This window comes from Salmo salar, chromosome 13, assembly GCF_965601325.2.
Source record: "Salmo salar chromosome 13, fSalSal1, whole genome shotgun sequence".
Taxonomy (NCBI): domain Eukaryota; kingdom Metazoa; phylum Chordata; class Actinopteri; order Salmoniformes; family Salmonidae; genus Salmo; species Salmo salar.
Genome location: NC_138303.1, coordinates 67,206,256 through 67,233,368, shown reverse-complemented (window position 1 = coordinate 67,233,368; position 27,113 = coordinate 67,206,256). Strand labels below are relative to the sequence as shown.

The window sequence follows — 27,113 nt, the reverse complement described above, 5'->3', positions numbered from 1 at the left end:
CACCTTTCATTTTCCATTTGTTTTGTCTTGTTTTCCCACACACCTGGTATTCATTCCCTCATTACATGTCATGTATTTAACCCTCTGTTCCCCCCATGTCTGTGTGTGTAATTGTTTATTGTTGAGGTTGGCACGCTTCCGGCTGGTTTGCGCCGGTTTTATTTTATTACCCGTGTTTTGTGGCAGCCTGTACTTTGTACTTGTGTTTTTGTACTTTGTGCTGCCTCACTGGTTCGTTGGGCATTTGTTTTGTGACGCAGTTGCGTTCTGTGCAAATGATTGCCTTAGTAAAGTGCTTTGTCCACTCATCTCTGCTCTCCTGCGCCTGACTTCGATGCACCAGCTACACTCACCTCTTGACAATATATCAATACAGGTGTGCCAAGCTTGTAGCGTCATACCCAAAAAGACTCAAGACTGTAATCGCTGCCAAAGGTGCTTCAACAAAGTACTGAGTAAAGGGTCTGATAACTTATGTAAAATTTCAGTTTATTTATTATTTTTATACATTTGCAAAAATGTCTAAAGGTTTTGCTTTGTCATTATGGGGTATTGTGTGTGTGGGGGGGGGGGGGCAATTTAATACATTTTAAAATAAGGCTGTAACCTAACAAAATCTGGAAATATATTTTCCAAATGCAATGTATGCCATAAATTTACTCCACTATCACCCTATCAGTGAGGTAGGTATCTGTGTACATCAGAGATGTGTAACACAGAATAGGTTTTAATAGTGGGAGATTTAGTTACCGAGATTAAATCGGACAGACAGCGCATCTCAGTATGGAGCGCAGTTCACAATGCATGTATCATCTCACCAGCTGGTAACTTTTTTTCCTTGTGACAGGTACATTTGCTGCAGCATAGTCTATGCTACAGTAATAACAAATTGCATCCAAAATAGATAATCCTGTTCAAGAAACATATATCGATGTCCTAGCCTACCTCTTTCAGGTAATACATTTAATGCACTATTAGCCTTATATTTAGCTAATGAATGATGGGTTAATATGCATAAGCTTCTAACTTATAGTCTCTATACTGTTCTCTTGCACAATATGCATCTGCTCTCAGCTGGCCTCTCTCCTTCTTTGCAACATGGATTCGGGGTAGACGTAACATAGTAAACAAACATCCAGGACACTCAAATTGGTATGATATGTTACGTTTGGTATGAATTTGTCGATGTCCATCATTGATTTAATATGTTATGAATTACAATTCGTATGACACGTTGTATATTACAAATCATACAATATGTTACAAATTATGTTACAAAATACATATAATATGTTATGAATTACAATTTGTTGTGGATAACATTAGCTAGGTTAGGGGTTAAGGTTAGGGTGAAGGTTAGGCTTATAGTTAGGAGTTCAAGGTTTAAGGAAGGGTTAACTAACATGCTAAGTACACTGAACAAAAATATAAACGCAACATGTAAAGTGTTGGTCCCCTGTTTTATGAGCTGAAATAAAAGATCCTCTAAATTTTCCATACGCACAGAAAGCTTATTTCTCTCAAATTTTTGGCACAAATTTGTTTACATCACTAATGAGCATTTCTCCTTTTCCAAGAGAATCCATCCACCTGACAGGAGTGGTATATCAAGAAGCGGATTAAACAGTATGATCATTATACTCTAAAATGTGCAGTTTTGTCACATAACACAATGCCACAGATGTCTCAAGTTGAGGGAGCGTGCAATTGGCATGCTGACTGCAGGAATGTCCACCAGAGTTGATTCCAGATCATTTCTGTCTGTAATAAAGCCCTTTTGTTGGGAAAAACTCATTCTGATTGGCTGGGCCTGGATCCCCAGTGGGTGGGCCTGGCTCCCAAGTGGGTTGGCCTATGCCCTCCCAGGCCAAACCATGGCTGCGCCCCTGCCCAGTCATGTGAAATCCATAGATTAGGGCCTAATTTATTTATTTAAATTGACTGATTTCGTTACATGAACTGTAACTCAGTAAAGTCTTTGAAATTATTGCATGTTGCGTTTAGATTTTTATTTAGTGTAGTTGCAAAGTAGCTAAAAAGTAGTTAAAGTTAATAATTAGCTAAAATGCTAAAGTTGTCCGTGATGAGATTCGAACACGCAACCTTTAGCTTGCTAGACATTCTCATTATTATTGTTTTTTTGCCTTAAGTAACCTTCTGTCTAATGTAACCATACCAAACTGAAAATATCATACTAATTTGAGTGTCCTGGATTTTTGTTTACTATGTTACGTCTAGTCTACAAGACCAGGATTTTCTTTTAGCTCTTGTGGAGTCCGAGTAAAAGCTAGACTAGAATAGCTTGTTGAAACCTTGATTTTCCCAAATCTGTGGAGACTGAAGGGATCTTGAGAGTTATCCATTCCTGAGAACGGGTTTGGTAACATATGATTCTGAACTTAATTAATGAAGTTGCATATGAAAGGAGTTTCTTTAAGATTGCTTTGTAAATAAATAAGAGAATGCAGCGCTCTTCTTACAGACAGAGAGGTCCATCCCACATTTTTATACAGACTACAATGACGAGTCCGAAAATTGTCCCCTGTGATAAAATGTATTGCGGAATGGTAGAATGCGTCCAAGGGTTTCAAAACAGAGGTTGCCACATGCATGTAAACAATACCACCAAAAACCAATACAGGGAGAACCGTTGTTTGAACAACCGTTGTTTTTCCAATTGTCAACACTGAGGCATGATTTCTTTCCATATCAAAAAAACAATCGTGGATCTTAGCTTCTTAGTCATATTTTCTATATGCGTTACGAAGAACAACTTCGGACATCAATCTAGACACCCAGGTACTTATATTGAGAAACACTATAATGCAAGCTATTGTTTGCTGAATGTTAAATACAGCAGCCAAAATAACTCGCTATGAGTTTGAAAGAAGTGAGAGAACGAGCGATAGGCTATAGCAGTTATTTATTCAGACCATACCCATTCAATCTTCGTGAAGAGAAGCAAAACCCATTTGAGCAAAATGATCATTAACTGGCTAATAATAGGGACCTCAAGGAAAATAATGTCTGGTGTGTTAGAAATGCCAAGACCAGTTTTTGGTCCCAGTAGCCTCAACAGCACTCTGTAGGGTAGCACCATGGTGTAGCCAGAGGACAGCTAGTTTCTGTCCTCCTTTGGGTACACTGATTTCAATACAAAACCTAGGAAGCTCATGCTTCTCACGTCCTTCCATAGATTTAAAGGGTCTACAGACAATACGCATACAGGCACGACTGAGCGTAGCGCAGTGTTGCAATGTAGTTTTGTGTCACAAAAGGGGCGGATCCTTGTAATACGCGCCGTCATTCGACGCAGTTTTTTTCCTACCTGGAAATTGAGACCCGACGTATCATTTCTTGCAAAGACTGAGGGGCAGTATTGAGTGAGTTTTGCAACGGAAGTCCCGCCCATGTCTACATCACGTCTTTTCTGGTATTCTTTCTGGTATAAACACAGAAAAGATGGACGTTCTTCTACTTTTCTTTTACTACTTGCAAGCTTCCTTTTTTGCACTTTTTATTTTGAGATTTGCTAAGCGCAATTATGTCTATGTCCAGTTTGGAGGAGCGTCTGTGCGATCTGGTGAGACAATACAAGAACCTTTATAACCCTTCAATGCGGTTGTATTCAGACAAGCAAGCAAAAACAACAACTGGAGGGAGATATCACGTCATTTAAACACCGATACTGATATGAAAGAAACATGGAGAACGAGTCGGGACCAAGCGGGCTGTGCCTTTTACTGAGGAGTCTGGCCACTCTACCATAAAGGCCTGATTGGTGGAGTGCTGCAGTGATGGTTGTCCTTCTGGAAGGTTCTCCCATCTCCACAGAGGAACTCTGGAGCTCTGTCAGAGTGACCATCGGGTTCTTGGTCACCTCCCTGACCAAGGCCCTTCTCCCCCGATTGCTCAGTTTGGCCTGGCGGCCAGCTCTAGGAAGAGTCTTGGTGGTTCCAAACTTTTTCCATTTAAGAATGATGGAAGCCACTGAGTTCTTGGGGACCTTCAAATGCAGCAAAACATTTTTGGTACCCTTCCCCAGATCTGTGCCTTGACACAATCCTGTCTCGGAGCTCTACGGACAATTCCTTCAACCTCATGGCTTGGTTTTTGCTCTGACATGCACTGTCAACTGTAGGACCTTATATAGATAGGTGTGTGCCTTTCCAAATAATTCCCCATCAAGTTGTAGAAACAGCTCAAGGATGATTAATGTAAACAGGATGCACCTGAGCTCAATATCAAGTCTCACAGCAAAGGGTCTGAATACTTCTGTAAATAAGGTATATCTGTTTTTTATTTTTGTAATACATTTGCAAAAACGTCTGAACTTGTTTTTGCTTCGTCATTATGGGTTATTGTGATTGAGGGGCAAAAATGATTTGATCCATTTTGGAATAAGGCTGTAACATAACAAATGCTGGAAAAAGTCAAGGGATCTGAATAGTTTCTGAAGGCACTGTACATACACACCCAAAGTGGCAGCGTTAGAGTATTGAGCTGCTGTTTGGGGCCATGTGCCTGACATATGCTAATAGGAGTGTTAGTACACTGGGGGGGGGGGGGGGGGGGGGGCATGTGACCCATGGTGTTGGATGGACGCCACCTCTGGACTGCAGCTGAGAGAGGTGAATGGACTGAGAGAAAACGAGGGAAAGGGGAGGGGTTCAAGTAGAGGGGGAATTAATGAGAGCGAAAAGAGATGGATGAGAAAGTGGAGTGAGTGGAGCGAGACAAAGATATTTAAAGGGATAGCTCACCCAAATTACATATTGGTTTCTTTACCCTGTAAGCAGTCTATGGACAAGGTATGACAGCAATCCATGCAGCAATCCAACTCACCTCTAACTGTTATAGGCCTATTTCTATTTTGCCCTGATATTCAAAAGTGTTGGAAAAATGTGTCAATAATCAACTGACTGGCTTTCTTGATGTCTATAGTATTCTCTCAGGTATGAAATCTGGTTTCCGCTCAGGTTATGAATGTGTCACTGTCTCCTTAAAAGGTCCTCAATGATGCCATCATTTCCCTTGATTCTAAGCAATGTTGTGCTGCTATTTATATTGATTTGGCCAAAGCTTTTGATAAATTAGACCATTGCTTTCTTGTGGGTCGGCTAAGGAGTATTGGTGTCTCTGAGGGGTCTTTGGCCTGGTTTGCTAACTACCTCTCTCAAAGAGTGCAGTGTATAAAGTCAGAAAATCTTCTGTCTCAGCCACTGCCTGTCACCAAGGGAGTACCCCAAGGCTCAATCCTAGGCCCCACGCTCTTCTCAATTTACATCATTTGGGTGGGCCTGTGCCCCTGTGACAACAATTTTGGACCCCCTCGTGGCCCCCCTAAATGTGGAGTATGAAATAATTTTTACAACACATTTTTGCTATCGTTCTTTTTTTACATCCGTTATTAGACAGTGGCAACGCGGAACACTAATTTAACCCACACATTTTCTAGAGGGACGGCTTTATGCGGAACACAACAGTTTCGTAGCACATGCAAAACGATATGACAACAATAACGTCTAATGTAACTGGCCCCTCCAGTTGAAATGGTCTAGAACCGCCACTGCTGCTACCATGTTGTGTTGCTACCATGTTGTTGTCATGTTGTGTTGCTACCATGCTGTGTGGTCATGTGTTGCTGCCTTGCTATGTTGTTGTCTTAAGTCTCTCTTTATGTAGTGTTGTCTCTCTTGTCATGTGTGTTTGGTCCTATATTTATTTATTTTAATCCCAGCCGCCGTCCCCGCAGGGGGCCTTTTTCCTTTTGGTAGGCCGTCATTGTAAATAAGAATTTGTTATTAACTGACTTTCCTAGTTAAATAAAGGTTAATAAAAATAATACATTTGGCTTATTTTCTAAATGCTAACAATTTAGCATTTGTGGCACAAATCCCATTCCAGTCATGATACCGATATTAGCATGTTTTGCGCATCATGTTCAAATCATCTCATAATGGATTGGATTTATATAGCGCCTTTCTACTAAGTGAGGTACTCAAATCCCTTTACATAGTAAGGGGTGAAACTCACCTCTTCCACCACCAATGTGTGGCACCCACCTGTGTGATGCACAGCAACCATTTGTGCCAGAACGCTCACCACACATCAGCTAGCATGGTGAGGAGTGATATTTGCCAATTAGGAATGAGGGTGATGATTAGGTGGCCATGATGGAAATGGGGCCAGGTTGGGAATTTAGCCAGGACACCGGGGTTAACACCCCTACAATACGTGCCATGGGAGATTTAGGACACCCGTTTAACATCCAAAATACAGAAGTGACAATCAATTTGACATACTTTCGGATGATTTGAACATGATGCACAAAAAAATGCTAATATGGGTTGCATGACTTGAACGGGATTTGTGCCACAAATGCTAAAACGTTAGCATTAGGAAACAGTGCCAGGAAAATAAAACCAAAGCATGGATTGCTGTCATACCTTGTCCATTGTAATTTGGGTGAACTATCTCTTCAAGAGCAGTGTTTCACAGACTGCCACGGAACAGGTCCACAACAAACTCTGTGAACAAACTCGATGTCACTGGTTGCATGCCTGCATCACTGTGTGCATGTGTGTTTTTGTCCTCATAGTTTTTTGTTATTTATTTAAAAAAATAATTTAACCTTCATTTATACATGTTTTTCTCATTGAGATAAAATATATTTTTCAAGAAAGACCTGGTCCACAGCAGCAGGGGGAACAATGTTTCAGACAAAACAACTTCGATACACTAACAACATTGAACAAAACTATAGACACACATACAGTACAACAATTACATATTACGTAAAGAAAAATCTAAAAAAATATAACTTCACCTTGTTACTAGGTGAACGTGCACTTACTGCATCTTTGTGTGTGTGTGTGTGCGTTCACATGCGTGAGTGTGTTTTCGTCTCAACAATTCCATTTTAATTTGGCTGGCATTTGATCTTTAAAAACAACCCACACATCACAAGTATGGAACAAACAAACCAGGCCTAGCAAAGGAGGAAGAAAGGGCTCTACCTACAGTGGAGGAAGAAAGGGCTCTACCTACAGTGGAGGAAGAAAGGGCTCTACCTACAGTGGAGGAAGAAAGGGCTCTACCTACAGTGGAGGAAGAAAGGGCTCTACCTACAGTGGAGGAAGAAAGGGCTCTACCTACAGTGGAGGAAGAAAGGGCTCTACCTACAGTGGAGGAAGAAAGGGCTCTACCTACAGTGGAGGAAGAAAGGGCTCTACCTACAGTGGAGGAAGAAAGGGCTCTACCTACAGTGGAGGAAGAAAGAGCTCTACCTACAGTGGAGGAAGAAAGGGCTCTACCTACAGTGGAGGAAGAAAGAGCTCTACCTACAGTGGAGGAAGGAAGAGCTCTACCTACAGTGGAGGAAAGAAGAGTTCATTCATGAGCATGCATCCTGGGCCAAGCACACACATAGACACTGAGGAGTTGGCCATAGAAAATGTCCTGTAATGTCCCTTCATGTAGCAATTCAAGTGACAAAGTACCTCTGGTCTTTTCAGCAACACAGGCTCACTTACAGTAAACATGGTCTGACCAACATGTCCTTCCCCCCACTGAGCTGAACTTTCTTATGGCCTCAAGGTGTTAAGTCCCTGGCTGTGTCTGATATTGCAACCTATTCCCTACATTGCACCCTTCTTTTGACCAGGGCCCATAGATCTCTGGTCAAAGGCAGTGCACTGTGTAGGGGTCCTGGTCAAAAGTAGTGCACTGTGTAGGGTATAGGGCACCATTGTGGATGCACCTGTGTGGGGAAGTGGAGGAAAGGGGACTCAAATACAATGTAGGTATAGAAAGAGCCTATAGTGGCCTACACATAATGAGTACAACATGGAACTAGAGTATGGACTGTGTACATTCACGTAAGACTGACACAGTGGCACCGTTACGTTGGGAACAGCAACAGCATTGGGCATGGGTACCCGGTCAGTTTGTGGCCAAAGTGTAGGACATTACCCAAGAGCTTTTGTACACAATGAAATGAGACTCAGCGGGAGTAAAACAACAGATCTCTTGTTTCACATCGTGTTGATGCCAAGCAGAATGTTTGTCGTATGTGGCATTGTGTCAGTCATATGTGAATGTACACAGTCCATGCTCTAGTTCCATGTTGTACTCTGCCATATTATGTGTAGGCCACTATAGGCTCTTTCTATATCAAATCTTATTGGTCACATACACATGGTTTGCAGAAGTTAATGTGAGTGTAGCGAACTGCTTGTGCTTCTAGTTCCAACACTGCAGTAATATCTAACACGTGATCTAAAATTCACAGCGACTACCTTATACACACAAATGTAAAGGGGTGAATAAGAATATGTACATATAAATATATGGATGAGCGATGGCCGAACGGCATAGGCAAGATACAGTAGATGGTGTAGAATACAGTATATACAGTTGAAGTTTACATACACCTTAGCCAAATACATTTAAACTCAGTTTCACAATTCCTGACATTTAATCCTAGTAAAAATTCCTTGTCTTAGGTCAGTTAGGATCACCACTTTATTTTAAGAATGTGAAATGTCCTAATAATAGATAGTTATTTCAGCTTTTATTTCTTTCATCACATTCCCAGTGGGTCAGAAGTTTACATACACTCAATTAGTATTTGGTAGCATTGCCTTTAAATTGTTTAACTTGGGTCAACCATTTCGGGTAGCCTTCCACAAGCTTCCCACAATAAGTTGGGTGAATTTTGGCCCATTCCTCCTGACAGAGCTGGTGTAACTGAGTCAGGTTTGGAGGCTTCCTTGCTTGCACATGCTTTTTCCGTTCTGCCCACACATTTTCTATAGGATTGAAGTCAGGGCTTTGTGATGGCCACTCCAATACCTTGACTTTGTTGTCCTTAAGCCATTTTGCCACAACTTTGGAAGTAAGCTTTAGTCTTGATGTTGCTTCAATATATCCACATAATTTTCCCTCTTCATGATGCCATCTATTTTGTGAAGTGCACCAGTCCCTCCTGCAGCATAGTACCCCCACAACATGATGCTGCCACCCCTGTGCTTCACGGTTGGGATGGTGTTTTTTGGCTTGCAAGCCTCCCCCTTTTTCCTCCAAACATAAAGATGGTCATTATGGCCAAACAGTTCTATTTTTTTTTATCAGAGCGGTGTGACGGCTGCGTGGTCCCATGGTGTTTATACTTGCATACTATTGTTTCTACAGATGAAGGTGGTACCTTTGGGCGTTTGGAAATTGCACCCAAGGATGAACCAAACTTGTGGAGGTCTACAATTTGTTTTCTGGGGCCTTGGCTGATTTCTTTTGATTTTCCCATGATGTCAAGCAAAGAGGCACTGAGTTTAAAGGTAGGCCTTGAAATACATCCACAGGTACACCTCCAATTGACTCAAATGATGTCAATTAGCCTATCAGAAGCTTCTAAAGTGATTACATAATTTTCTGGAATGTTCCAAGCTGTTTAAAGGCACAGTCAACTTAGTGTATGTAAACTTCTGACCCACTGGAATTGTGATACAGTGAATTATAAGTTAAATAATCTGTCTGTAAACAATTTTGGAAAAATTACTTGTGTCATGCACAAAGTAGATGTCCTAACCGACTTGCCAAAACTATAGTTTGTTAACAAGAAATTTGTGGAGTGGTTGAAAACCTAACGAAGTGTATGTAAACTTCCGACTTCAACTGTGTGTGTGTATGTGTATATGTATGTATGTATTGTGGCAAACCTCTTCAAAGTTAGGAGCGTTTGTCACAAATTAAGTGGGAAACTGTCACCAAAGTCAGCCCAGAATGAAAGTTATTTCAAACATGACAGTACCTGTGTGTTTGTTTCGCTGTCCTGGTCCACCCAGGCCGCAGGTAAGGTCAAGGATAGCAGGGTTCGGTACACAAATCTGGTTCTCGGTAGGTCCAGGTCTAAACGCCAACAGGTAAGTCCAAAACAGTCCAGCTCGTACACGGTAAATCCAGCCAATGTAGATTGTCTCTTTCTCTATGGTTCATAGATCCTTCCCGCCCTCTCTCTCTCTCTCTCTTCCTGGTTTTTCTTGACCTTTTATCTGTGGGTCGGCTCCACCTTCTGAGGGTTCCCCTTGCTTCTGGGAATTGTAGTTTTGGCAGTTGGCCATTTTGTGATCTGTAGTTCTGATCGGGGTGGCCATTTTAGTGATCGGGCAGAGCCCGTTTATTAGTTCTGCCCTCACATATCTGCCATTTATCACTCGACCCCCTTCTTTGCCACAGTATGTATGTATGTATGTATGTATGTATGTATGTATGTATGTATGAATGTATATATATGAGAGAGAATATTCACCATGTGGTCATGCTGGAGAGCGGTGCAATCCCATCACCTGGTGATATTTGTTGGGGTGTGGCTTAAGTCACAATTATTCTACAGTATTTTAATGTGTGTGTTTCGGTTGTGATCTCAAATGTTGGGGCAGCATTTATTTTAGAAAGATGTTAAAAAAATAAACAAACTACTAATTAGATTAGTACAGTGGCTTGCGAAATTATTCACCCCCACTTGGCATTTTTTCTATTTTGTTGCCTTACAACCTGGAATTAAAATACATTTTGGGGGGTTTGTATCATTTGATTTACACAACATGCCTACCAGAAATGGTTTGATAGATAAAAACGGCTGCATGGGACCTTTAAAAATGTTTTTTATTGCCTTGGGTTGAATTCGAACATATCATGATGTAAATAAAAGTTTGGAGACTGTTTATTTACATAGGTTTGTTTGGGGGTAGGACTGCAATTTGCAGCACTTCTGTACAACCACCCATATAGTGCACTACTTTTGACCAGATCCCTATGGGCCCTGGTAAAAAGTAGTGCACTATATAGGACAGGGATCATCAACTAGATTCAGCTGCGGGCCAAGTTTTTCCTTGAGCGGTTGGTCGGGGGGCCGAAACATAATAAATAACAAAATGTAGAAGTCCAAACAGATAATATTTCACTAAAACAATAATTTCAAACCTTGCTTACATTTGTAAACAATCACATACAGTGCATTCAGAAAGTATTCATACCCCTTGAATTATTTCACATTTTGATGTGTTGCAGCCTGAATTCAACATTTTATAAATTTAATTTTCTCAGTTATCTACAAACAATACCCCATAATGAGAAAGTGAAAACATGTTTAGACATTTTTGCTAATGTATTGAAGATAAAATACAGAAATCTCTCATTTACATAAGTATTCACATCCCTGAATCAATACTTTGTAGAAGCACCTTTGGCATCGATTACAGCTGTATTTCTGGGTAAATCTCTAGGAGATTTCTACACCTGGATTGTGCAACATTTGCCCATCATTCTAGTCAAAATTCTGCAAGCTCTGTCAAGTTGGTTTTTGATCATTGCTAGACAACCATTTTCAGGTCTCGCCATAGATTTTCAAGCAGATTTAAGTCAAAACTGTAACTCGGCCACTCAGGAATATTCAGTGTCTTCTTGGTAAGCAACTCCAGTCTAGATTTAGCCTTTTGTTTTAGGTTATTGTCCTGCTGATGAATTCATCTCCCAGTGTCTGGTGGAAAGCAGACTGAACCATGTTTACCTCTAGGATTTTGCCTGTACTAAGCGCCATTCCATTTATTTTTTATCCTGAAAAACTCCCCAGTCCTTAACCTGTTGGGGATAGGGGGCAGTATTTGCACGGCCGGATAAAAAAAACGTACCCGATTTAATCTGGTTACTACTCCTGCCCAGTAACTAGAATATGCATATAATTGTTTGATTTGGATAGAAAACACCCTAAAGTTTCTAAAACTGTTTGAATGGTGTCTGTGAGTATAACAGAACTCATTTGGCAGGCCAAAACCTGAGAAGATTCCAAACAGGAAGCGCTCTCTCTGACTATTTCTTGGCCTTCTTGATCATCTCTATCCAAAACAGGGGATCTCTGGCATAACGTGACATTTTCTAACGCTCCCATAGGCTCTCAGAAGGCGCCAGAACGTTGAATCATGACTTTGCAGGCCATGGCTGAAAAACAGTAGCGCATTTGGATAGTGGTCGATCTGAGAACAATGAGACTGGGGCGCGTGCACGAGCCGACACCATGTTTTTATTTTTTCGTCGTTTATTGCACACAGAGTGAGTCCATGCACCTTATTATGTGACTTGTTAAGCACATTTTTACTCCTTAATTAACTTATTTCGGCTTGCTATAACAAACAGGTTGAATAATTATTGACTCAAGACATTTCAGATGTACATTTTTTCATTGCTTTTTCCAGTTTGACATTCTGGGGCCAGTGACCAAAAAAAATCAACATTTAATCAATTTTATATTCAAGCTGTAACACAACAAAATGTGGAACATGTCAAGGGTTGTGAATACGTTCTAAAGGCACTCTATGTCTCTCTATTTCCAAAATTAAAATCACTTGGAACTAATTTCATGGAAAATAAAACTAAAACTTGGGGGGCCAAATAAAACTACGCTTGGCCGCCTGTTGGGGAACCTTGATATAGGGAATATGTTTCCATTTGAAACGCAGCCCCAGAGTTCCTGACAGGGTCTTCTGACATCATCACCACCACCCACACTCTGCTCTCCGCTCCCAGCCAGCTGTCAATTACCGCTATCGCTACTAAGTCATCTCCCACAATACCACACTTTAAGGTGGAACATTAGCTGGTTGTGGTCCTGGGGTTCTGATTGGTTGGTGAGTGTCAGTGCCGTTGCTGCCAGCCAATAGGGCAGCTTTAGGGCGCCTCATGTATCTAAACTATTAGTTTTGACTTCATGACATAAAGTTCAACTTAGAGAACATGGCAACACAGTCTCTGCTAATATGATCTTCCTGCTTCATAGCATTTTTTTTATGGAGAAACAGAAAGAGAGAGAGAGATAAGAGAGAGTGTGAAACAGAGAGAGGCAAAAGAGAGGGAAAGACAAAGGCAATATAGAAAGTTAGAGTAAGAATATGTTACTTTCTAGTGCTTATTAAGAAAATGTTGAACTACCTGAAACCAAGTGGTTTATTTCCTACTTGTTTCACTGAATCCCACTGCAATTTAAAAGGAATTTAAGCAGGGAAATATGAGGCAATAAAGTGGTTACCAGATAATTTCCAAGTAAACACTACACTCCTAGAAACAACGGTTTAGATTTGTTCTTAATGGGCTACAAACGCTTGTCACTGTAGTTGTACCCTGTAAGATACGTCCTTTGTACCTTTTTTATAGGAACATAATTGCACCCCAGTTCATACCTCAGATAGTACCTTTCTTACATTTAGGCCACAAGTACAAAAGCGTACCTTTAGATAAAGTACATTTAGCCTTTATAGAGTGCCATCACAGTGACAGAGCCACTTGTTCCTCGTAACTGGCAAAAATGTACCTCTATCATAGACCACTTAAAATCTGGTACAACACTTCCACTCAAAGGTGGCCAAAAATAACTAACTGAAAGCAACCCACTAAGCCACGCCGCCAATATAATTTCCCTGTGTGCCTTGCCTTTGAGTAAATTGTAGTTACCACCCATGACATGGTTGTTCAATTCGTTTGTTTTCAACCGAAAATACAACTCTTTATGACAAATTACATCTCATAAGGCCTTATTTTGAGGCCTAAATTCACCCCAATACAGTGGCCATGAAACTCATGGTTTACAGGCCACATCAGGCCTGCAAGTAGGTTTGCAAAATTCCTGTAACTTTACAGAGTTCCTGCTTATTCCCTCCCATTTCCAGGAATTTTCCAACTGAGATTTCTAGAAAAGTTGCAAACCTATCTAGGATATTCAACAGTTGGAATTTTTATTAGCCCGCACGCAACCTGCATTCAGAATGAATGCCAGAATTAGGAACATTATGAGGAGACTACCTAAAACATTGAAACTGGAACAACCATTTCAGTAACAGGTGCAAAAAAATCCAACTAACTGATTGGATTAGTTTAGAAAAATGTATGTTATTTATCTTTGTGTAGCATAAGATTAATCAATCAATGTACATGCAAAAACACAGATATTGAAAACAATTCTAAAAATCTACCTGCAGTACAGCATGCTGGGAAATATGATCATGATTATAGTACAAATCTTCCTTTTAGGATATAACCACAGTGACAAAGCCGTTAGTTAATTTCAAGTGGCAAAAGTTCATCATTGTACCTTATGGTGGGTATTGAGAGTATTAAGGGTTCACAAAATATATGTTTGTACCCTGGAAAACAGAAATGTACCTTCGCCGTAGAATGTCATGACTACCTTTTACATTCAAAATATTGGGTACAAAAATGTTCCATTATACTAGATTATCCACACATGTAACCTAAAAAGAAAGGTACCGAACAGTACCATGTGAGATCATTATGTGTACCTCGGATGGTACATTGTGTATTTTGATCTATCTTTTTGTACGTCAGGAAACAATTTGTACCCTAACCGTACCCTTATTTCTAAGAGTCAGGTAAACACAAATGGTTCCTTGTAAGAAGGAAAGACGGACAGCGAGAGGACTGAGGTGTCTGGGCAGTTCCTTGTATACGTGCTAGAACCCACATGGACCTCACCAGTCTCTGGTTTCTCTGGTTTCTGTCAGAGGTGGACATTGACATCAAAGAGCAGGTAAATGGTCACGCACACACACGGACACAGTAACAATGAATGAGCTGGTTAGACTAGAAGCCGTCATCCTAGGAGGACTCATCAGCCCTGACATCAATCTATATAGCTAGCGTGACACAGAAAAGCGCAGAGGACAGCAGCAATTGTAGCCTTGATTTGATAGCGTCCTTGTAAACCGTACAGCTCTGTACAGACCATTAGGGAGACAGGTAAAGTTAACAGCTTATTGCTGGGTGGCCCAGAGCCATTAAGTGTGCGCTGGGCAGAGTCCAATGCCACAGCCACGTAACTCCATCATGTACTTTGATGATGAATCAGGTATGATTGGATGGTAGATGACTGTCGTAAGTGAGATGTCCTTGATCACACACACACAAATCATGGATAAACCTGGTTGTGATTCAAGGCACACAATTGAACCTGCCGGTTCTCTCCCTCCCGATGTCACCTCACCTTGCCAAAATACTATACCAGGACAGTTTATCCTGACCGCATTCCACAATCACTGTGTCACTCCAGGAAAGAGCTTTCTGGGTAAGGAAGGCTAAGACTCAAATGGTAGAGTTCCATTCAAGATCAATTTAACAAGGATATTTTAGAGCCAGCGGTGGGAACTGAATAGATTTCTGTTAAAAAGTTAGCATGGAAACTATTTATTTTGGGGACAATTACATTACCTACAAAATCCTGGGTCGTATTCATTAGGGCAAACAATTGAAAACATTTTAAAATGTAAATGAGCCTCTCTCATTGGACAAGTCCAAGTAGCGCCCACAGTTCATTTCAGCGTGTTTCTTCTATTTGGTGCCTAATGAACATGCCCATGGTCTCAGTACTTCTCAGTGAAGGAAAAGGAAGAGGAGCTGTGTTTCTCTGGAAACAGTAAAGCTAGGATGTGTCTTATTACTAATAAAGGTTTCCAAGAATGGCTGTAAAATAAGAAACATTACAGAAATGCATTAAAAACAATTCAATTGAACACACATACACTACCGGCCAAAAGTTTTAGAACACCTACTCACTCAAGGGTTTTTCTTTATTTTTACTTTAATAGTGAAGACACCGAAACTATGAAATAGCACATATAGCATTATATTTGAGATTCTTCAAATAGTCACCTTTCGCCTTGATGACAGCTTTGCACACTCTTGGCATTCTCTCAACCAGCTTCACCTGGAATGCTTTTCCAATAGTCTAGAAGGAGTTCCCACATATGCTGAGCACTTGTTGGCTGCTTGTCCTTCACTCTGCAGTCTGATTCATCCCATACCATCTCAATTTGGTTGAGGTCAAGGATTGTGGAGGCCAGGTCATCTGATGCAGCACTCCATCACTCTCCTTCTTGGTAAAATAGCCCTTACACCACCTGGAGGTGTGTTGGGTCATTGTCCTGTTGAAAAACAAAATTATAGTCCCACTAAGCCCAAACCAGATGGGATGGCGTATTGCTGCAGAATGCTGTGGTAGCCATGCTGTTTAAGTGTACCTTGAATTCTAAATAAATCACCAACAGTGTCACCAGCAAAGCACCCCCACATCATAACACCTCCTCCATGCTTTACGGTGGGAAATCCACATGCAGAGATCATCCAATCACCCACACCGCGTCTCACAAAGACACAGCGGTTAGAACCAAAAATCTCCAATTTGGACTCCAGACCAAAGGACAAATTGCCACTGGTCTAACATCCATTGCTCATGTTTCTTGGCCCAAGCAAGTCTCTTCTTATTATTGGTGTCCTTTAGTAGTGGTTTCTTTGCAGCAATTCGACCACAAAGGCCTGATTCACAGTCTCCTCTGAACAGTTGATGTTGAGATGTGTCTGTTACTTGAACTCCGTGAAGCATTTCTTTGGGCTGCAATTTCTGAGATTGGTAACTCTAATGAACTTATCCTCTGCAGCAGAGGTAACTCTGGGTCTTCCATTCCTGTGGCGGTCATCATGAGAGACAGTTACATCATAGCGCTTGATGGTTTTTGCAACTGCACTTGAAGAAACTTTAAATGTTCTTGAAATTTTCCACATTGACTGACCTTCATGTCTTAATTTCACGTCCGGATGAAAAAAAGTGTGCCCAAAGTGAACTGCCTGCTACTCAGGCCCAGAAGCTCGGATATGCATATAATTGGTAGATGTGGATAGAAAACTCTAAAGTTTCTAAAACTGTTAAAATTATGTCTGAGTATGACAGAACTTATTTGGCAGAAGAAACCCCGAGGACAAACCATCCAGGATTTCTTTGTTGTTGAGGTGACAGTGTTTTCAATGGGTATCTAGATTTCTAAGGCACTTTCTTGCAGTTCCTATCGTTTCCACTGGATGTCAACAGTCTTTAGAAATTGGGTGATGTTTTTCTTTTGAGTAATGAAGAAGTATTGCTGTTCAGAACGAGGGTCGAGTCTAGTGTACTGTTGTGGTTGGGGCGCGCGATCCTGAAAGCTCGCTCCACTTTGTTTTCGTCCTGTATTGAACACAGTTTATCCCGTCTTAAATTTGATTGATTATTTACGTTTAAAAATACCTGAAGTTGTATTAGGAAAGTTGTTTGAAATGTTTGGATGAAGATTACAGGTAACTTATTAGATATTTTGTAGTCATGTTGCGTGAGTTGGAACCGGTGTTTTTCTGAATAAAACGCGCCAAATAAATTGACATTTTGGAGATATAACGACGGAATTTAATCGAACAAAAGGACCATTTATGATGTTTATGGGACATATTGGAGTGCCAACAGAAGAAGATCTTCAAAGGTAAGGCATGAATTATATCGTTATTTCTGACTTTTGTGTCGCGCCTGGCGGGTTGAATTATGATTGTCATGTGTTTGTTTGATGGGGTGCTGTCCTCAGATAATAGCATCGTTTGCTTTCGCCGTAAAGCCTTTTTGAAATCTGACACGGTGGCTAGATTAACAAGAAGTCAGGCTTTCATTTGGTGTATTGCACTTGTGAATGTATGAAAGTTAAATATTTTTAATAATTGTTTTTGAATTTTGCGCTCTCCAGTTTCATCGGATGTTGTCAAATCGATCCCGTTAACGGGATTTGATCCATAAGAAGTTAAAGTAATGATGGACTATTGTTACCCTTTGCTTACTTGAGCTGTTCTTGCCATAATATGGTCTTTTACCAAATAGGGCTATCTTCTGTATACCCCACTACATTGTCACAACACAACTGATTTGCTCAAACGCATTAAGAAGGAAAGAAATTCCACAAATTAACTTTTAAGAAGGCACAGTTGTTAATTGACATGCATTCCAGGAAGCTGGAATGAAGCTGCTTGAGAGAATGCCAAGAGTGTGCAAAGACGTCATCAAGGCAAAGGGTGGCTACTTGGAAGAATCTCAAAAATAAAATATATTTAGATTTATTTAACACTTTTTTGGTTACTACATGATTCCATGTGTTATTTCATAGTTTTGATGTCTTCACTATTTTTCTACAATGTAGATTATAGTAAAATAAAGAAAAACCCTTAAATGAGTAGGTGTTCTAAAACTTTTGACCGGTACTGCACATGTTATGTAAGCCATAAAACTGAAATGCAAACTTCCACACACACACAATAATATTGACACAAACAAACCTACGTATACATTAGAATACATTCACAGTAGAGGTCGACCGATTAATCGGAATGGCCGATTAATTAGGGACGAATTCAAGTTTTCATAACAATCGGAAATCGGTATTTTTTTTTACACCTTTATTTAACTAGGCAAGTCAATTAAGAACACATTCTTATTTTCAATGACGGCCTAGTAACGGTGGGTGAACTGCCTTGTTCAGGGGCAGAACGACAGATTTTTACCTTGTTAGTCCAACGCTCTAACCTAGCCTTACATTGCACTCCACGAGGAGCCTGCATGGCAGGCTGACTACCTGTTACGCGAGGGCAGCAAGAAGCCAAGGTAAGTTGCTAGCTAGCATTAAACTTATAAAAAACAATCAATCTTCACATAATCACTAGTTAACTACACATGGTTGATGATATTACTAGTTTATCTAGTGTGTCCTGCGTTGCATATAATTGATGCGGTGCCTGTTCATTTCTCCTCGAATCACAGCCTACGTCGCCAAACGGGTCATGATTTAGCACTGTCGTTGCACCTAACCATAAACATCAATGCCTTTCTTTAAAATCAATACACAAGTATATATTTTTAAACCTGCATATTTAGTTAATATTCCCTGCTAACATGAATTTCTTATAATTAGGGAAATTGTGTCACTTCTCTTGCGTCCCGTGCAAGCAATCAGGGTATATGCAGCAGTTTGGGCCGCCTGGCTCGTTGCGAACTGTGTGAAGTCCATTTATTCCTAACAAAGACCGTAATTAATTTGCCAGAATTGTACATAATTATGACATAACATTGAAGGTTGTACAATGTAACAGCAATATTTAGACTTAGGGATGCCACCCGTTAGATAAAATACGGAACGGTTCCGTATTTCACTGAAAGAATAAACGTTTTGTTTTTGAAATGATAGCTTCCGGATTCGACCATATTAATTAAATATCCCAATGCCTCAGGGCAGTGACACTGACTCTGAGGTCATTAAAGATCCCATTGCACTTATCGTAAGAGTAGGGGTGTTAACCCCGGTGTCCTGGCTAAATTCCCAATCTGGCCCTCATATCATCACGGCCACCTAATCATCCTCAGCTTACAATTGGCTCATTCATCCCCCTCCTCTCCCCTGAAACTATTCCCCAGGTCGTTGCTGTACATGAGAATGTGTTCTCAGTCAACTTACCTGGTAAAATAACGGTAAAATAAAAAAATGACCAAAGGCTCGTATTTCTGTGTGTTATTATGTTATAATTAAGTCTATGATTTGATATTTGATAGAGCAGTCTGACTGAGCGATGGTAGGCAGCAGCAGGCTCGTAAGCATTCATTCAAACAGCACGTTCGTGCTTTTGCCAGCAGCTCTTCGCAATTCTTCAAGCATTGAGCTGTTTATGACTCCAAGCCTATCAACTCCCGAGATTAGGCTGGTGTAACCGATGTGAAATGGCTAGCTAGTTAGCAGGGTGCGCGCTAATAGCGTTTCAATCGGTGACGTCACTCGCTCTGAGACTTGGAGTAGTTGTTCCCCTTGCTCTGCGGCTTTTGTGGAGTGATGGGTAACGATGCTTCGAGGGTGGCTGTTGTCGATGTGTTTCTGGTTCGAGCCCAGGTAGGGGTGAGGAGAGGGACGGAAGCTATACTGTTACACTGGCAATACTAAAGTGCCTATAAGAACATCCAATAGTCAAAGGTATATGAAATACAAATGGTATAGAGAGAAATAGTCCTATAATTCCTATAATAGCTACAACCTAAAACTTCTTACCTGGGAATATTGAACTCTCATGTTAAAAGAAACCACCAGCTTTCATATGTTCTCATGTTCTGAGTAAGGAACTTAAACGTTAGCTTTCCTACATGGCACATATTGCACTTTTACTTTCTTCTCCAACACTTTGTTTTTTGCATTATTTAAACCAAATTGAACATGTTGCATTAGTTATTTGAGGCTAAATTGATTTTATTGATGTTTTATATTAAGTTAAAATAAGTGTTCATTCAGTATTGTCATTATTACAAATAAATAAATCAAACGTTTTTTTTTTTAGTTTGAAATGTTTTTTTACAATTATTTTTTTTATTTTTTATTTTTAATCGGCTGATTAATTGGTATCGGCTTTTTTTGGTCTCCCAATAAATCGGTATCGGTGTTGAAAAATCATAATCGGTCAACCTCTTATTCACAGAATTGAAAAGACATTCTCAACCACAGGCATACACTCTGAAATATCACACCCACTCTCTCTCGGCTCACATCAGAGAGAAATAACACCAAAGTCATGACTAATATTCCTGGTATTACTCAATACATCACATGGTCTCCATCTCAAATGGCACCCTATTCCTTTTATTTTGACCAGAGCCCTGGTGAATAGTGCGCTATATAGGGAATAAGGTGCCATTCAGGACATATCCACGATTCCAGGGAAGCCTCTGTGGGAAAAGTCCTTCTAGGGAAACCTACCATACTATTGCTAGGTGAGGCATCATCACCCTGGCAAACAAACAAGACAGCACATCAGTAGATCAGGCTACATGACTCACATTCGCCACTCGGAAGATATGGATAGTCATAAGTCTACTCTCATCTAGGATGATGAAACTGAGAAACAAACATACACTCAATAACCAATGATGTAGACGCACCTTATTTTGTGGTTTGACTTCTTCCACCTCTTACATTAGTGGTTTTTTTTGGGGGGCATTTAGTGTTTACCCATCTATTGACCCATGATGCTCATCAACCTATCTTTTACCACTAAATCCTCCTATCAAGGCTAAATCATACATTCAATAAAACCAAATGGAAAAGGCTAAGACATGGTGTTGTAAATGGGAATTAGGACTGGGAATTGCCAGGGACCTCACGATACGATATTATCACGATACTTAGGTGCCGATACGATATGTATTGCGGTTCTCACGATTCTATATGTATCGCTATTCAATACTGGGATTTTATTACGATTCCATGGTCCAAACATATTGCTCACCATATGTCTGTCTGCTGCAGAGGGGCAAGAGAGCCATGAGAAAATGAGTTTTGATCAGTCATGGAAATAAAATGGCTGAAAACAAATAGGCTCTCTATCTTTCAAAAAAAGATGGATGACAAGCTATGAAGAAAAAATATTGCAATATTGTCAACACATTAAAATATATCATCACAGATAATATCCCGATGTAACTATAGATTTTTTTCCCCCATCATTACTACGAATAAGGCCAGTCCTCCCTTCCATTTCTTTTAATTATTTGAAACCAACTAAACTTATTTAGGATATAAAGGTCACAACTCATTTCACTGAAACATTGAAAAGACTGTATAAAACCCAGAATAAATACAATCTATGATGACTAATAAGTGAGTTTGGTTATGGCAGAGGCTGAATGCCTACATATGGATCTCAGTCTTGTCATTCTCATAGTAGTGGCACCTCCCCAGTGAGTACAATTGCTGACAGTGAGGTGAATAAAAATGCAATTGACTGTAATTCTTTTCAGGAGATTTTTAAATATGTGGCTGAACAGTCATCAAAACCTGCTGTGTCTTAGAATGCAGGGTTGAATCCTAACTTGAGAGACATGCGCAAATGCACATAACTCAAAGTATTACGTTTGTGTCAATGAAGGTTTTGTGTGAAGGTTTCAAGTTGTTCAGTGCTCTCTAGTCTCTACCACTTTGGTACTATATTGTCAAAGATAGTATTTCTTTGCCCTCTGTTGGACATAGGCAAGGATGCCATCAAGTGGTCTACAGTGAGTACTGAACAAATACTGAAATTATTTCACCTCAATGTCCTTGTGTGCTTTTACCACCAGCCCTGTGTCTTGAGAGCCTAGGTCGTGTCTACACTTGACACTTACATGCGACTTCTGCTATCAGAATATGAAGACCACATTGAAAAGACAGGTGTTGTGTTCAGATCTGGCTGACCACTTCAGAAGGTGGTCGGATTTCTCCTCAGTCTGGACGCAATCAGGTTACCGAAAGCGCATACAGTGGGCGACGTCATCAGGACTCCTCCCACAAGTCTCCAGAAAACTTGTGTTTTGGGACCGAGAGGCACCTTTATTTAACTAAGCTAGTCAGTTAAGAACAAATTGTTATTTTCAATGACAGCCTAGGAACAGTGGGTTAACTGCCTTGTTCAGGGGCAGAATGCCAGATTTTGACCTTGTCAGCTCGGGGATTCGATCTTGCAACCTTCTGGTTACTAGTCCAACGCTCTAATCACTAAACTATCTTTTTATTCTAACGTTAGAGGAAATACATTCCTAGTGTGTGAGGAATGTGTTTGCTGGCCTCATAAATGCTAGCCAGCTGGCTAATATTTCGGGAATTCTTTTTTTTGTTTGGCTAGAGTTATGCTAACCAGTTTGCAATCACTTTAGCATTGCTTGCTAGCTACAGAGGTTAGCTGGCTAGATAGCTACTGCCATCAGCTGTTGTTGTGTTATTATCATATTTAGCCTGGCATTTGAATATAGCGCAGGAATAGGGAATCCGGACACACATTTAAATATAGGTGTAGAAGCATGACGTGTTCGGAATTCCTTGAACATAACTCTATGATCAGAATACTAAATCTGCATGCACTGTCAAATTAAAACACGGCCCCAGAGACCTGGCAAGCAAAGCTAGTAACCTATGTAACCAATGCCACCATGGAACATCCAAGTCATATAGCTATCTTTATCTGCAGCTGATATGCACCTTTAAATGTAAACTCAGCTAAATCACATTGCCACGAGCAGCACTGCAGATATTGAGATTGGCGAGATGCAAGACTTGTCCTAATAGTCACACACAGTATCTGTGCATGTGCAAAGGTTTACTTCACGCTGTCACAGCATGGTAGTCAAAGAACCAAAACAGCTGAAGTTGAGCCTTGTGCTTACACACTCGTAGTTGTTGTGGAAATTGACCCACTATTGCTGTTTACGGAATCTACAGTTGAAGTCGGAAGTTTACGTACACTTAGGTTGGAGTCATTAAAACTAGTTTTTCAACCACTCCACAAATTTCTTGTTAACAAACTATAGTTTTGGCAAGTCAGTTAGGACATCTACATTGTGCATGACAAGTAACTTTTCCAACAATTGTTTACAGACAGATTATTTCACTTATAATTCACTGTATCACAATTCCAGTGGGTCACAGTGTGGTAGCCACTGCTCCAAAACCGCCATAAAAAAGCTAGACTACGGTTTGCAACTGCACATGGGGACAAAGATTGTACTTTTTGGAGAAATGTCCTCTGGTCTGATGAAAACAAAATAGAACTGTTTGCCCATAATGACCATCGTTATGTTTGGAGGAAAAAGGGGGAGGCTTGCAAGCCGAAGAACATCATCCCAACCGTGAAGCACGGGGGTGGCAGCATCATGTTGTGGGGGTGCTTTGCTGCAGGAGGGACTGGTGCACTTCACAAAATAGATGGCATCATGAGGGAGGAAAATTATGTGGATATATTGAAGCAATATCTCAAGACATCAGTCAGGAAGTTAAAGCTTGGTCGCAAATGGGTCTTCCAAATGGGCAATGACCCCAAGCATACTTCCAAAGTTGTGGCAAAATGGCTTAAGGACAACAAAGTCAAGGTATTGGAGTGGCCATCACAAAGCCCTGACCTCAATCCCATAGAAAATGTGTGGGCAGAACTGAAAAAGAGTGTGCGAACAAGGAGGCCTACAAACCTGACTCAGTTACACCAGCTCTGTCAGGAGGAATGGGACAAAATTCACCTAACTTATTGTTGGAAGCTTGTGGAAGGCTACCAAAAACATTTGACCCAAGTTAAACAATTTAAAGGCAATGCTACCAAATACTAATTGAGTGTATGTAAACTTCTGACCTACTGGGAATGTGATGAAAGCAATAAAAGCTGAAATAAATCACTCTCTACTATTATTCTGACATTTCACATACTTAAAATAAAGTGGTGATCCTAACTGACCAAAGACAAGGAATGTTTACTAGGATTACATGTCAGGAATTGTGAAAAACTGAGTTTAAATGTATTTGGCTAAGGTGTATGTAAACTTCCGACTTCAACTGTACGTCATATTGCTGAGTCTACCTTTGAAATCACTATGAATCAACTACAGATCAGCTCAGCCTCTCACAGTACATACGTTTTTTTTTTTTTTTTTTACGAATAATGGTATCAGTATGTCTCACTCACTCTCCTTCACCCACCATTCAACTATGCATAGAATTATGTATAGAACTATGCATAGAGTATGTACAGTACTTCCGTCCCACTAACTCACCTCAGAGACCCAGTAGGGAAAGCCATAGTAGTCAGCTCTGGCTGGACTCCGTCCTCTGATGGCAGGGCAGGGCTGCTGGTCCGACAGCCCCATGGAGGCCAGGTCCTGGGTGAGGGCCGACTGGCTGACCAAGCGATGCCGGCGGGACAAGGGCGAGGTGGACACCATAAGGTACGCCGAACAAGTCGGTGAGAGACCCCTACTACCCCCATTGGTGTTAATACGCTCCCCAACCGGCCGCCATTTGTTGGTGGCCCCCAGGGCTCGGCTGAAGCTTTCACTGCGCCGACATGCCTGGGGGACCTCGATCCTGGGGAGGGGTACCTGGGCTCTCCCCCTCTCTGGCCCTCTGTGGTTGTGGCTGGGGCTGGTGAGGCCCAGGTTCCTGGAGGTGGAGATGGCGTACATGGAGGAAGATGGGAACGGGAGGTGGAGAAGCTCTGATCCCCTACGGGGGTAGCTCATGGTGGGCTCGTAAGCGCTGTAGTAGCTCAGGGGGTTGGAGCTGGGGCTGTACCTGGGGGTGGAGGACACTCGAGACATGCTGGAGCAGAGAGGTCAGCCACAGGGAATGATACACCAGGGATGGATACGCAGACTGGAAGAGAGCAAGGAAGGAAGAGCATCAAGTAATGGTCTGAGGTAAAGGAGTTGGACCCCCCTTAAGATGCAGCCAATAGAGCTGCCAGCTTCCATCTAAAATCAGATCTGCTGTGTTGAACAGATGTGTATTGGATACAGGTGGAAGATACACACTTTACGTGCTACACACACACAGACAAGGCCGAATCTCACTGACACACACATAGGCTGCCCCTAAAGGAGAATGAAGAACATGATACAAAAACAGATCACGTGCACACACTCATATGCACACACACACCGATACATTACAGATGCGTGCATGCATTACACAAACACACACACACACACACACACACACACACACACACAGAATATGAACGTCTCTGTGTCACCCCTCTGGTTATGATATTCAAGACAACCAATGCGATGTTATGAGAACCTTGTTATGTTGGTAGGCACAAATGTGCATATTTGATAGGCTACATAAATAACGTTACAAGGATGACAAGGAAATCCACTGGCTGCCAATGTGAATCTTACTAATGCATTAATCAAATAAACTCAAAACAAACACCTGTTGCTGTAGTCATGTCGTTGCTATAAACAATCTGAAAGACAAGAAAGAAAGCCTCAATTGGAGGGGGTAAAAAGTACCATAGCAACAGTAGTTGTCTTGTTCACCAATGTCCTTCTACATGGAACCAGGTTTAAATCCAGTCGGTAACCAACGTTCGATTTACTCTAAGCCAGTTAACGTTACATCATCGCAATGAGCTATTACTGTACAGTATGCTATATAGAAGTATGTTACCTCTCACCTTCGAAGGCACTTTTCTGGAGTGTCCAAAACATGTATCTTCTGTGTCGATGTCAAACCAACATTTATTTTGCCCTTAACTATATCTGCACATTATATATTTCTATATTCCACTTTCAATCCAGATAGAGATAAAGTTGCAATGTCCTTGCGCGCAGTGTACAGAGCATGAATGGATGTAACAGGTAGGTAAGGTCTATTTCGTCTTCTTCTTTTTCTTCTTCTTCAAATTTGTATTGGCCGATCGCAACCAACTTAAGGTGCTTACAGTGCCACCTATGGTACTAGTGTGGCCCTATTCATCTACTTCTCTTATCTAGCCCTGTGTTTCTGCATACTGTTCTGTGCCCGGTTTCCCGACAGCGATTGAATTTAGGTTTACGAGTGTTTTGACATAGGGTTGTGACAACTAAGGAGGACACTGTGTTCCGGTGTTGTTGCCATTCATGTTCTCCCAATTGAGTAGATTGTATCACGGTAACATCTAGATGGATACCAATATTCGTTATTTATTGTGCAGTCTGCTATCCTTATCGCTGGCGACACTATGCAAGCACCCTATTTCCCCAAAACACTGCTGCTCTCGTATCAGCTTTCTTCATTCAAATCTTAGTTTAGCATTAGAATTATTCCACAAAAATGACGAAGGATCAGCTGCTAGAAAGATATCACCTATTGTTGCAAATATTACAATGCTTACACCCACTATAATAATGCACTAAATCAAGATTTGGCACATCATTGCCCACTTGTTAGGCTACACATGAAATATATTGAGACAAATTACAGACAGTAACCTATACAAGTAGTAAAATACTCAGTTGATTGAACATTAAATGTATTTCAATATGATTGAAAAAGGCCTATCGCCTACTGTATTTATTATTTAATGCAGTCATCTCGGTTTTAATTTGAAGCATTTTTTTTATACGTCTCTTGTTTGTTTCAATTGTATTTGTAGTCAACTTTGTTCTGAAGTTATCTGTGTTAACAGAGAGGTGGATAAACCATGTGATTCTTTGTTTATTGGAGATCTTCTGTGTTTACATGACATGGGAGGGCAAAAAAAGCATCTAACGACCCAGTTAGCTGTTCTAACAGTGGTCTGAGGCAGCCAGAGATGGGCAATATTTCTGATACATGTATTTGAAATACGTATTTTAATTACTTCTGAGTATTATGTAGTTTGACACTGGTTTGAACTACACTTCATCTTGTATTTTGCATTTTCAAAATACTGTAATTTGTATTTTTAAAACA

General features: G+C 40.8%; 1 protein-coding gene across 2 annotated transcripts in view; it reads right to left on the bottom strand.

Annotated features, from left to right (window-relative positions):
• The window catches only part of LOC106567574 (ubiquitin carboxyl-terminal hydrolase 2), a 51,761-nt gene extending 25,713 nt beyond the window's left edge, over positions 1 to 26,048 (bottom strand). Inside the window, exons 1-3 of one of the 2 annotated variants that reach the window (XM_014137047.3) lie at positions 25,855 to 26,048; positions 25,611 to 25,644; positions 24,452 to 25,049 (exon numbers count right to left, since the gene is read on the bottom strand). In XM_014137047.3, the coding sequence (XP_013992522.1) occupies positions 24,452 to 24,994 (543 nt within the window). In that variant the 5' untranslated portion in view covers positions 24,995 to 25,049; positions 25,611 to 25,644; positions 25,855 to 26,048. The remainder of the gene's footprint in view (positions 1 to 24,451; positions 25,050 to 25,610; positions 25,645 to 25,854) is intronic. The other variant, XM_014137049.3, reaches the window with a different exon arrangement.
• Positions 26,049 to 27,113: the final 1,065 nt, after the last annotated feature.